General features: G+C 36.6%; 1 protein-coding gene across 1 annotated transcript in view; it reads left to right on the top strand.

Annotated features, from left to right (window-relative positions):
- LOC126828169 (guanine deaminase) overlaps positions 1–12,637 on the top strand; it is a 35,853-nt gene that overhangs the window by 6,186 nt on the left and 17,030 nt on the right. The window contains exons 2-8 of the mRNA XM_050557782.2: positions 2,373–2,461; positions 3,869–4,040; positions 6,819–6,906; positions 7,898–8,000; positions 8,934–8,961; positions 9,218–9,325; positions 11,466–11,573. Coding sequence (XP_050413739.1) covers positions 2,373–2,461; positions 3,869–4,040; positions 6,819–6,906; positions 7,898–8,000; positions 8,934–8,961; positions 9,218–9,325; positions 11,466–11,573 — 696 coding nt within the window. The remainder of the gene's footprint in view (positions 1–2,372; positions 2,462–3,868; positions 4,041–6,818; positions 6,907–7,897; positions 8,001–8,933; positions 8,962–9,217; positions 9,326–11,465; positions 11,574–12,637) is intronic.

Here is a 12,637-nt window from a genome sequence, read left to right as displayed (position 1 = left end):
TGTGGTCCGATATGCGCCAATACCGGAAGGAACCGAGATCGTTGGGTTATAAAAATATATTTCAAGTTTCATCTAAATCGGATAAAAATGTGACCTCTAGAGTGTCCACAAACTATAACGTGATTTTTCATACAGTCAGGGGCGACGACAATATACGTTCATATACGTTCACAACAATTTTTTTTAAATTTTTTATAAAGGGCTATATTTGAGTTAAAATAAGTCAATTTTGAATAAATCCTTAACTTATGTCTGAGAATGCTTTGTGAACTAGGGTACATAAATATCTATAATAGTCAAGGCATTTTAACTCAATTCCGAATCATCCCGGGCAGTTTCTGCAATATAAATGTCGACCAGGATTTATCGTCGGTCTAGACGTATATTACCCCCCCCCCCCCCAAAAAAAAAATAATAAAAAGGGTCCCAGTCCGAAATCCGTATCCAAATGGGTCAAATTCGACAAAATACAAAATGGCCGCCAATTTTGGTTGGAAAATGACTCTTTTTACCCAGTTATCATTATATGATCGAATTTGGTTTCAAAATATATCCTTTCGGGCTAGCTGAAACCATTTCCATACAAATTTTGGTAACTATTAGTTATACCGTGCAATAACTAGATATGTTCAATGTTATTGCACTCTTTTGCTGGTTTACACTAGTTTTAGTAGAAATCATATAGAGAAGTGGGGTGGGTTTTCTGTGCAATAACAACAAGCATGTTGAGCAGGTGTCAATGTTACAAGTCATTTATAGCACCCTTCATTCGTTAAGAGGTTTAACATCTCGACCTGCGGTCTCGATGTTTAAACCTGTTAACTCATGAAAGTCGTGCTATAAATATAACTTAGAGATTGTGGGATTAATGATAGAATCAAGTCTGGTATTCATTAAGCATTAATTAAATTCCATTTGTACTCTCTGTCCTACCTCTGGCCCCACTAACAGCTCACTGTGAAAGGGGCCACTCTCAGCTCACTGTGAAAGGGGCCACTCTCAGCTCACTGAGGTGGCGGGTAAAACTTGGTGTATAGTTTCAATCAATCAATATCTTGACTAAGTTCGACAATGAACATTTTTTGTTTAGGTTACGCAGAGTGATAAACAATTTGACTGCTAGATGCTTTATATAAATGTTAAATTTGCAAGTAATTAATGAGTGTCATTTATTTAGCGGCACCAGTCTCACTTTTGATTTGTTTATACAGAACAATGAATTAATGGACGGTTACATTAATTTTGTCCAGCTGTCATTTGTCCTGTCTTGGCATGCTGACAAAATAGTTGTTCTATTATTTACTGTTGTAACAGTGGTCACCGATTTTCTATACTCCAATAGACCTCTAATATTTTCTTCAGACCATATAAAAGACAATAAAAATGAACTTTGGCACCATGGACCGTCTAGACCTCGGTACAGATTTCTCCACTTGCAATGTTAGTCGACTTATTGTAAAATTTGTAACATTCCACATGGTATTTTTCACCGAACTCGAAATCACGGCCATTTTTTCTTAGCTTATCAGCCTTAATAAAGCCTACAATACGAGTTATTTTCGGGATTACGGTGGGCAGTTCATGATCTATCTGTGTCTCATCATTTCGTGAAATAAATTCTTTGCTGACCAAGCTAAGATACGCCCATTACGATGCGTCCGCGGAGAGCTGAGATTGGCCCCAGTCGACATATCCGCTACGTTGCTACCACAATGAGCTGGGAGTGGCCCTAGTCGTAGTTCAGAGTTTCCAAATGAAATTTAGTTGATACTGGATGAATGCTATCGTATTAGGTCTAAGACAGGAGTATCCTTAATCCCCAATCCCTAATCGGAAATCTAAATCCCTAATTGGATTTATTTCTGTATTGACACAGGGGAACCACGAAATATGTACGAAAATGAATTCAGCTAGCCCGAAAACGTATATTTTGACACCAATTTACCCGCCCAAACCGACAGCCATCTTGAATGACCCAATATTCAGCGGTATCACTAATTACAATTTTTCTATGAAAATGTAATCAGCTACCCCGAAAAGATATATTTTGATACCAAACTCGACCATATTACGATAGTTGGATTTTGGCCAATTTTGACTGGGATTTTTTTTTGGTGGTCGGTATTTCTGTTGCAGCAAAATCTGCCCGCACTAATATTATCTTGCCTGGAATATAAGTATGAAATTATATATTTATATTGCTAATATCGTAAGGTTCAGACACGAGTTTCAGAAACTTAGAATCCTTTCCATACAAATTGTTATAATAATGACAAGTTTAAGCGAAAATTAGTCAACTTGCAAACAAATCTACTTTAGTACTTATTATGGTCGACATAATGTTTTATAATTTCTTCATGACTATTTTGTAGATAATATTTATTGACAATGAAGACAAGATAAGGGACAGATTAGAAGAATATCAACTACCAAACAATGTTGTTAAATACCTTACATCAGGGTATTTATTATTTTTATTATACGGGCATTTGTATTTCAACCCCTTCTAGGTAAATTTGTACAAAAAATAAGATCTTTGTAATATCAGATTACGGATTGCTATAGATGCATTGTGTATTTTTAAAATTCCGGTCGTTAAACTTTAAAAGCCATCCATCATTGTAGATGTGTCACTGCGGTGAGTATGAAAGCAAGCTCCTGGAAAGAAAAACGAATTTGGAAGGACCTAGTTTTGCAATGATATTATCTCTACAGTCATGTAAAAAGTTTAAGACCGCTCTGTAAAATTAATACTTTTTTCTATTGTTCCAAATAATTACAGATTCCGTCAGCTGTTGTTTGAAGAGCATCAGCCACCTGGTAAGGAATCGCAGACCTTTTACAGTTGACCACCGGTCCATATAAGTTGTGATTTTTTTTTCATTCTGGCATAACCAGACTTTCGTTCATAATGCGCTCGTGAACTTTAAGAACTTTAGGGTATATTTAGATAAGAAACAATCCATAGGGACGACAACCTGATGAGATGAATACCTGTTCGGTCACCAGTGAGTTCTTTGAGGAAAATACGTTTGGAACTATTTTCGTGCGGTAGAGGCGTGCTGGCCAATCAACAATCGATCTCACCAGATTGTCGTCTTTGGGCGTGGTTTTCTGCAACAGTCCGTGCCATTTCTTATCTGAATATTCTCTATGTTTCTAACAATCAATGCATGCATTATGTACGACAGTCTTTCTACATGTACATCAGTAAAATCATTTTTTGACTGTCTTGACTACCGATAGAGAGTCTTTTTTTTATCATTTACAGGATTATTCCAGAAATAAAAACTCGCAATAAAATCGATTTTATGGACTGGTGGCCAACTGTAAAGCTTCTGTAATTGTCTCATAATTGGTTGATGCAATCAAAACACTGTCTGGCGGAATCATTAATGCCATGGGGGGGGGGGGGGAGAATAACTTATAACAGTGGTATTTTCCCGCATCAAATATTGTTTGCCATAGCGACGCCTTGTAAATTTTCGGCGATGCTAATTGTAGGCCGGTTGGGGAGATTCGGGAATTTCCGACGGTAAATTGGACCCAAGTTGAGCCACAGTGGCCGCTTTATGTAAATGAGTACAAACCCTAATCCTAACTCTTTTAAGAGGGGTAAAATGTAAATTGGATCCAAGTTCATTCTTCTAAAAAAGGGCTAGGGTTGGAGTTGGTATTCCCCCAAAATACTCATGGGAAATTCTCGAACCTCCCCAACCGGCCTACAATTAACATCACCCGTAAATAATGCTTCCAGTAGTAAAAAATTATTAACCCTCTCTTTGTTATCGCGGTTAGAATATTCACACTTATAAACTATATATGAATTCTATTATTTGAGTAAATATTTGTATATTATATAATTCAGTCAGTTTATTATACCTGGATTTGTTGATACTCACGCCCATGCTTCTCAGTATACCTTCTGTGGTAAAGGAATGGATAAAGGTTTACTGGATTGGCTAGATTGTTATACATTTCCAACAGAAGCGAGATTTAAAGATACAGAATTCGCTAGAGATGTGTATAGCAAAGTTGTGGTTAGTATAATACTTTTTCTATTTTCGATCTTCCCCGTTTCACGTGTTTGTTAAAGAAAAGGTTTTCGAGAACGTGATCGATCAATATAATCTGCGTTGTTGGATAAAGAAATTAATACCACTTTTTATACACCGACATTTACATGTGGACGTATTATGTCGTCGACCCTGTTCGTCAGTCCGGACGTCCGTCCCCAATTTGTTTGTGGACACTCTACAGGTCACAATTCTTATCCGATTTTGACGAAACTTGAAATATAGGTCTATCTCCAAAAGATCTCGGTTCCTTTCGATATTGGTATGTATCAGGCCATAACTTCGAAGATTATAGCCCCTGATTATACGAAAAAATCTTGTTTTTAGCTTGTGGACACTCTAGAGGTCAAAGTTTTCATCTGATGTTGATGAAACTTGAATGAAATGCATCTTTATAATCCAAAGATCTTAGTTCCTTTCGATATTCGCGCATATCGGATCGTAACTTACTGAATTATGGCCCCTGATTGTACGAAAACTCGCGTTTTTAGCTTTAGCTTGTGGTCCCTCTAGAGGTCACAATTATTACACTGAAATGTTGGTTGAGTTCGAATTTCGTGAAAATAGTGTAGTGTAAACATATGGTATATCAAGGATGCGGACCCTCTAGAGGTCACAATTTTGATCCAATTTTCATGAAACTTGAAATACATGTTTATAACGTAAAGATCTTGGTTCCTTTCTATATTGCCGCCTATTATTACACCGTAAGTTTGATTGAGTTCGAATTTTGTGAAAATAATATAGTGTAAACATATAGTATATCAAGGTTGTGGACCCTCTAGAGGTCACAATTTTGATCGGATTTTCGTTTATAACGTAAAGATTTTGGTTCCTTTCTATATTGGCGCATATCCGATAATACTATATACCGGAAAACAACGAAAAACACCGGAAAACTACCGGAAAAAACATGTTATACTGAATACCGGAAAACACCGGAAAAACACTAAATACCGGAAAACACACTAAATATCAGAAAACACCCTAAATAGGTAACCCGGTATTTAGTGTTTTTCCGGTGTTTTCTGGTATTCGGTATAACATGGTGTTTTCCGGTAGTTTTCCGTAAGTTCGCCGGTGTTTTCCGGTATATAGTATTACACCGCATATCGGATCGTAACTTCCTGAATTATGGCCCTTGGTTGTACGAAATATCGCGTTTTTAGGTCACAATTATTATCTGATTTAAAAAAAAAAGTTTAAATTTATCATCGTTACACCCTAATGATCGTTCAGTTCCAATTTCATGAAAATCGGACCTAAACTGCCCTACAAAATGGCGGCTCCTTGTACGAAAACAGTGTAAAAATATGTCATACCAAGGTTGTGGACCTTCTAGAAGTCACAATTGTTATCAGATTTTGATGAAACTTAAAATATACCTTTATATCCCAAAGTTCCCGGTTATTTGCGCATATCCGTTTTTAAAAACCGTTTAAATATATCACCATTTCACCATAATGAAGGTTGGATACGAATTTCTGGAAAATCGAAACGAAACTGCCCGACAAAATGGCCGCTCTTTGTAAGCAAATTGTGTAAAAGTATGTAATACGAAGGTTGTGGATCCACTAGAGTTCACAATTTTTATCAGATTTTGATAAAACTTAAAATATATTTTTATATCCTAAAGATCTCAGTCCCTTGCGATATTTGCGCAATTCAGACCATAACTTTCTGGATTATGGCCCCTGATTGTACGAAAAATCCCTTTTGTTTTTAACTTGTTTTCTATCCATCTCTTGCAAAATGTGGGCGTATCTTACCTAGCAACCGCTGTTTTTTTTATCAATATTGGTAAGAGCAAAATAAACTAAATGAGGGGGTATTTAAAACGTATGGAGCCTTTTAAAGTCGTCGTATATATTGATCTTCGTTAACCAGTTCTATAGCGTGTGACACAAAATTATGTCCATTCTGTATAAAATAATCTTTTTCCAAGTCGTTTTTCGATTCTTTTGTTTTTGTTTTACTAAATATCTGTAGCATTGTGTTCGTCTCTTAATTGTGTACTGTAACGAGCCAATGATAAGGCAACTATTCTAATCACGCCATGGTCTATTTACAAACTCAACGAAAGTTCTGAATATGTTAGATTTATTGTAGTGTCAGAACGATGTGCAGTTTTGATTAAATCGAGTTATGCCTGGTTTCTGTGTGCACTGTGTGCATTTTTCAGATGTGCGTTTTTTGACAATTACAAAAAAAGGGGGGGGGGGTGCATATGTCGAAGGGAGCCACTGTGACTCAGTAGGTAAGGCACTGACTCGATAAGCAGGGTCCGGGGTTCGATCCCGATGTTGACCGAAAAACCTCTCTGAGATTTTCCAGCGTGGTTCCCTCTTGTCAGTGTAGGTGAAAGAAACATTGGCATTTAGAATTCGATATAGGAGTAGGCATCCGGGCAAAATTCCCCTCATAGGCATTTAGAAATCGATATAGGAGTAGGCATCCGGGCAAAATTCCCCTCATAGCACACTTTAGCCGCGTCGGTACAGTAAAGTAGGGCTTTAAATCCCATTGCATTGCATATGTCGAAACACCTGTGTACGATTTTCAAGAAAAGTGTAATCACGTATTAAGAACCCCATAATACTTATTTAAATACTGTTTAGTTACAAAATGGGGTAGGAGAAGAAAAGGAGGGACGTTAACCTATTCATAAGTAACGAAGAGGCTAAGCGCGATTATGCTCTCAGTGGAGGCTTAACACAAGCTATATTTTATGTGTTTCTGCAGGATAGGTTTTTAAAAAATGGTACAACGACAGCATCATACTATGCCACAATACATACTGACACTTCTATTTTACTCTGTAAGATTATTGGTAAGTTTTCAGCCTAAATGTATCAAGTTTTCTCCAAATATGAAGTACTTGCAGTGGCAAACCTTTCGTCTCAAAATATGTGCAAAAGTTCATTGCTCACCCTTATGTTGGTACATATACAAATTATTTTGAATCTAAACTACTTTCCATATCTCTGTTTTCTTTTCCTTTCAATTGTTGATCGCATAATGGCCATCGTTAATGAAACCGTAAATCATTTTTATACGCCCTCATTGAAATATGGTCGTATAATGCCGCCGCCCCGCCTGTCCGTCCGTCTGGCGTCCACAATTGCTTGTGGACGCTCTAGAGGCTAAAGTTAATACCCGATTGACAGTCTGACACAACAACTTTTGGTCTTCGAAGAAATTATTAGTGTATCTGTTATCACTCGTCACTTCAGTCAGTTATATAGAAGGATAACTCGTGTTTTCCTTTTGCGTTCGTCACTTCCGTTTGTTGAAACCTTCTTTATTTGTCTATCGTAGCAATGATCTGTGTGATAAAATTATATTTGGAACGGGTTTAACCAGTTATATCACATATGTGATAATGATTGACACGAACATTGTCCTTTAACGGTCATGAGAGGAAGAATCCTATTGATTTTCGATAATTACTGCTAGAGCTATGACCCTTGATCACCTTTTAAATTCTTGTGGACACTCTAGAGGCTAAAGTTAATATCCGATTGACTAAAAATTTCGAAACCTATTGATTTCCGATAATTACTGCCAGAAATATCTTGTGGACGCGCTAGATGCGAAAACTAATATGAATTTATACGCAGTGTTTAAGGTCATGAGACAAACAATCGAAACAAATTTATGATAATTACTTAATGCGTTGTTAATCGTAATCAGATTTTAGTGAGTTGTAAATGTTTCATTACTGACAAAAGAAAACATGCGACAACCCTTGTTGACTGCACAGACGACTTAGCTGCTGTGGCTGTTTGTTTTGTTGCCTGGCAACCTATCTTGTTATACAGAGAAATATGGACAGCGGGCACTTGTTGGTAAAGTTAATGTCGACATGGAGGCGCCAGAATACTATATAGAAGATACAACAGAATCAGTTGCAGGCACAGAAGCGTATGTATTTTAAAAATATTCAATACCAAAATATTACATAATATAGACTACAATATTATACTTTCTAATACATCTAGATCGTCCTGATTATTGATCAGAATGGCAGGTTTGGTCAAACGTTCGCCAAGATGAGACTTGAATTCATGAATAATCTAATAATTACAAATATCAAGTCAATTTTTTAACCAGGAGGCTGTTGTTAATCTTTGATCAACGCTCTTCAAAAAAAGCTCTCTAAGGCTCCACTAATTCGAGTACGATGGAGATCAAACTTGGCATGCTTGTTCGTTAGACATTGTGTATCGGTTGGCCGGCTTCGATTTGTGATGCCGAGAAAGTTCATCCCGATTTTCCGACGTGGTTGTCCCTTGTCAGTGATGCAGGACGGAGGGCCTGACAAGGACAGCTGTCTAGTCCTTCGGATGAGACGAAAAACCGAGGTCCCGTGTAAACATTGGAATGCACGTAAAAGATCCCTTGGCAGTTGGAATTCGATATAAGAGTAGGCGATAGTGCCGCTGCCCGAGCAAAATTTCCCTCATAGCACACTGTATGGCGTATGCCCGTCTTCATTAGCCCAGTATAGGAGCAGAACAGTAGGACTTTAAACCCCATTTCATTTCATTTCATTTCGATTTGTGATATAACTTCACAATTCCAACTGTATTCTGTATAGGCTATTTCTTAAAGCCCGGAACCATGTTTTTTGACTCGGTTATGTAGGTTAGAGCACAGCCATATATATATATTTCGTGGAGAGGAAAAAAGGCTACCAAAGTTGATTGACGTTATATAATAGCCTAGATTGAATTGCTGGACGACAGTCTAATTGTCCTTCAGAAAAAATACCAACATATTTTGAATGCAAGTTTGAAAATTAATAACACCATTTGATGGATAAAAAACCCCAATTTTAATGATTGTTTTCTTCAGATTTGTTAAAGCAGTAACAGAATTGGAGGTAAGCAGACGTTTAAAATTGAAGAGCAACTACATATTTTCTGACTTCTGGTATTCAATCATTTTGTAACTATTAGGAAAAGAGTTAATTGTTATATTGTGGAAAAAAAGTGAGAAATATAGATCGGTCCTTAGAAATAGACCCAATGAGAGTCGCAAGTTTAACCTTACCCACAATGTTAGTCCTGAAATTCCCTCATGGAATTGTGCTTTCTTGACCACATATGTATAAATTCTTTGAAATGAATTGTTTACAGAATCCACTAATAACACCCTGTGTAACTCCAAGATTTGCAGTAAGTTGTTCAGAAGAACTACTGAAAAAGGTTGGACAGATAGCCGAACAATTTCAACTACCTATACAGGTAAACTATACATACATTATGCAAGAGCTAAATCTGTCTACTGCAGGTCTTTCTTTAGGCCTGAAATGTTATCTAAGTTATTAATTAGACATTAAACATACATTATGCAAGGGCTAAAGCTGCCTATTGTAGGTCTTTCTTTGGGTCTGAAATGTTATATAAACTTTTAATTAGACATTTATTAACAAAACAAGACCATAATCGACTTTCGATGGCATCGGATACTAGAGATTTTAACTAGATTAAAACGGTTCGCCATTTAAAAATTTAATTTAAAAATGAGAAAGCGGGGCTTAGACCCGATTATACCAGTGCCCTGGTTACCACTATGCACACATCTTGTCAAGACTACAAACAATGATAACTTGGCTGAGAATGAAGTAATTTGAATGAAATTTTCAATATTTTCTTTTTTTATCATCTATTTTTGAATTATTATAGCAAGAATGACCATCTCTTTATTAAATTCCTAACTAATGTATTTTTAATTAACCTATCCAGACCATAATCAACTCTAGATGGCATCGCTAGCCTGCGATCTTTAGTGGATTATGAGCCGATTTACTGCATAACTTTCCTTCACGATTTAACGATTAAATGGATAATCGAGACTATGCTGTTTATCGTACTGACTTTAGTAATGATGATCAAGGCTAGCCGGAAATTTCAACTGCTTAGTTCTCGGTTCATAGTGGATCAATTTGAATGAAATTTTCAGTTAATTGCCTTTACATTATCTAGTTTTTAACCATTATAGTGAGAACAGCCAACTCATTATCGATTCTCCCATAATGTATCTTATGAGAATTTATGAGACCAAGTTTTACTATAGCAGTTTTTTGCGTAGATTTCAATTCTAGGTAGTGATCATGTGTTTGAGGTTTGTTTCGAGTAACGGGGATGGGGATTGGGGTGGGGTGGGTCCGATGTCTTTAACTGAGAGTTTTTGTCCCTCCAAAAATACAAGCAGTTGTCCAAGTGGCACCATATACACTTATTTAAAACTGTAGAATACTATACATTTCATGCTTTGCAAATCATCATGTATTGTATATCAATATTTTCACAGTAAACGCATACTTTATAGGTAAACAAATCTACGCAAAAAACTTCTTTAGAAAAACTTTGTCTGATAAATTTGTGCCCCCCCCCCCCCCTTCAGCCACCAGACTAATATTTTTTTTTCAGACGGACATACACAGTGGCACTACGGCTTACTTTTGTTTACATTCCCAATCCATAAAGTTGCAATTTCATATTTTTAAGTTATATTTTTAGAATTTATTAAAATAAAGCCCTAAAATAGATTTCCAGTTGACAAATTGGCAAAAATATTATTTTCATCTTCAAATTCCAACGTTTGAAGATAACTACCACATGGTCGAGAATAGGAAACAAGGGAGGTAATTGGGAGGTAATTGTGTTATTATTTCCGGTGTAAATGAGTTTTAAGTGTGAGAATGACACCCATGATCGTATAATAGTGAGTTGACAACCTATTGAGCAAAAGACATAGAAATAATTATGTTTTGACTTTCTTAGAAAATATGAAATTGTAACTTTAACGTGATGTCAATTTGTTGGTTTTTTTTGTGCCATCCGAGGGACTAGACAATTTCCCTTGCCAGGACCCCTATCCAATAGTGTACCACTGACAAGAGTATAAACCAGCCTGGACTGGACAACCCCGAGAGAGTAAACGGTCACTCATCCCAAAGGTTATTTCGAGACCAGAGGTCTTTTGCAGTGGGAGGAAACTAGAGGACCCGGAGAAACCTACGAGGTTGGATAGGTGACCTTACTTGAATCGAAACAACACCACTTGACCCAATGACAGACCTTAGGATCCAAAGCGCATCCGTTAAACCATTCGGCCACCGAACCCGTCTTAGTAAACTAGTGTCCAGTGCTATACTCACGGAGCCACTCGTGACTTCCATCTATATAAATGAATGTTAGGCCCTTCTACAGTTTAAAAAAATGGAATTGGTCGCACCAGCTCGTTCAACGGGTTTCTTCTTTAAATCGTGGATTAACATCAACGAACTTGTCCATCAATGTAACCCGGATTTTTATGACCTGAAACCCTGAAACGTTTTTTTGTTTTTTAGAACAGTATTTATTATTTTTATTTTTTTAGACTCATCTTAGTGAATGTAGACCTGAATGTAACGTGATTACATCTGTACATCCCAAAAGATTAAATTATACGGATGTTTATAACCATGCTGGACTTCTCACTAACAGAGTATGTTAATTTTCTTTTCTTTTTTTTTTCTTTTTTTAAGCACAATTTAAACGTATCACAGACAATTATTCATGATCATGTTTTTTATGATTGTACCAAATATCGCGTTTTTAGCTTGTGGACCCTATAGAGGTCATAATTTTTATCCGATTTAAAAAAAACGTATTATTATATCACCGTTACACCCTATATAAGGATGGCTGAGTTCGAATTTCGTGAAAATCGGCCCAAAATTGACAGACAAAATGGCCGCCGTTCGTTCTCAAATAGCGTAAAAGTATGGTATATCAAGGTTGTGGACACTATAGAGGTCACAATTTTTATCCGATTTTGTTGAAACTTGAAATGTAAGTTTATAACCCAAAGATCTTGGTTCCTTTCGATATTCGCGCATATCGGACCGTAACTTCCTGAATTATGGCCCCTGATTGTACCAAAAATCGCGTTTTTAGCTTGTGGACCCTATAGAGGTCATAATTTTTGTCCGATTTAAAAAAAACGTATTATTATATAACCGTTACACCCTAAGGATGGCTGAGTTCGAATTTCGTAAAAATCGGCCCAAAATTGACAGACAAAATGGCCGCCGTTCGTTCTCAAATAGCGTAAAAGTATGGTATATCAAGGTTGTGGACACTATAGAGGTCACAATTTTTATCCGATTTTGTTGAAACTTGAAATGTAAGTTTATAACCCAAAGATTTCGGTTCCTTTCGATATTTGCGCATACCGGACCTTAACTTCCTGAATTATGGCCCCTGATTGTACGAAAAATCGCGTTTTTAGCTTGTGGACCCTATAGAGGTTATAATTTTTATCAGATTTAAAAAAAACCGTTTTATTATATCACCGTTACACCACCCTAAGGACGACTGAGTTCGAATTTCGTGAAAATCGGCCCAAAAATGACAGACAAAATGGCTGCCGTTCTTTCTCAAATAGCGTAAAAATATGGTATATCAAGGTTGTGGACCCTATAGAGGTCACAATTTTTATCCGATTTTTTTAAAACTTGAAATGTTAGTTTATAACCCAAAGATCTCGGTTCCTTTCGATATTCACGC

This window comes from Patella vulgata, chromosome 1 (genome assembly GCF_932274485.2).
Source record: "Patella vulgata chromosome 1, xgPatVulg1.2, whole genome shotgun sequence".
Lineage (NCBI taxonomy): Eukaryota > Metazoa > Mollusca > Gastropoda > Patellidae > Patella > Patella vulgata.
Note: the sequence above shows the minus strand (reverse complement) of the source record. Positions and strands in the feature narration are given on the sequence as shown.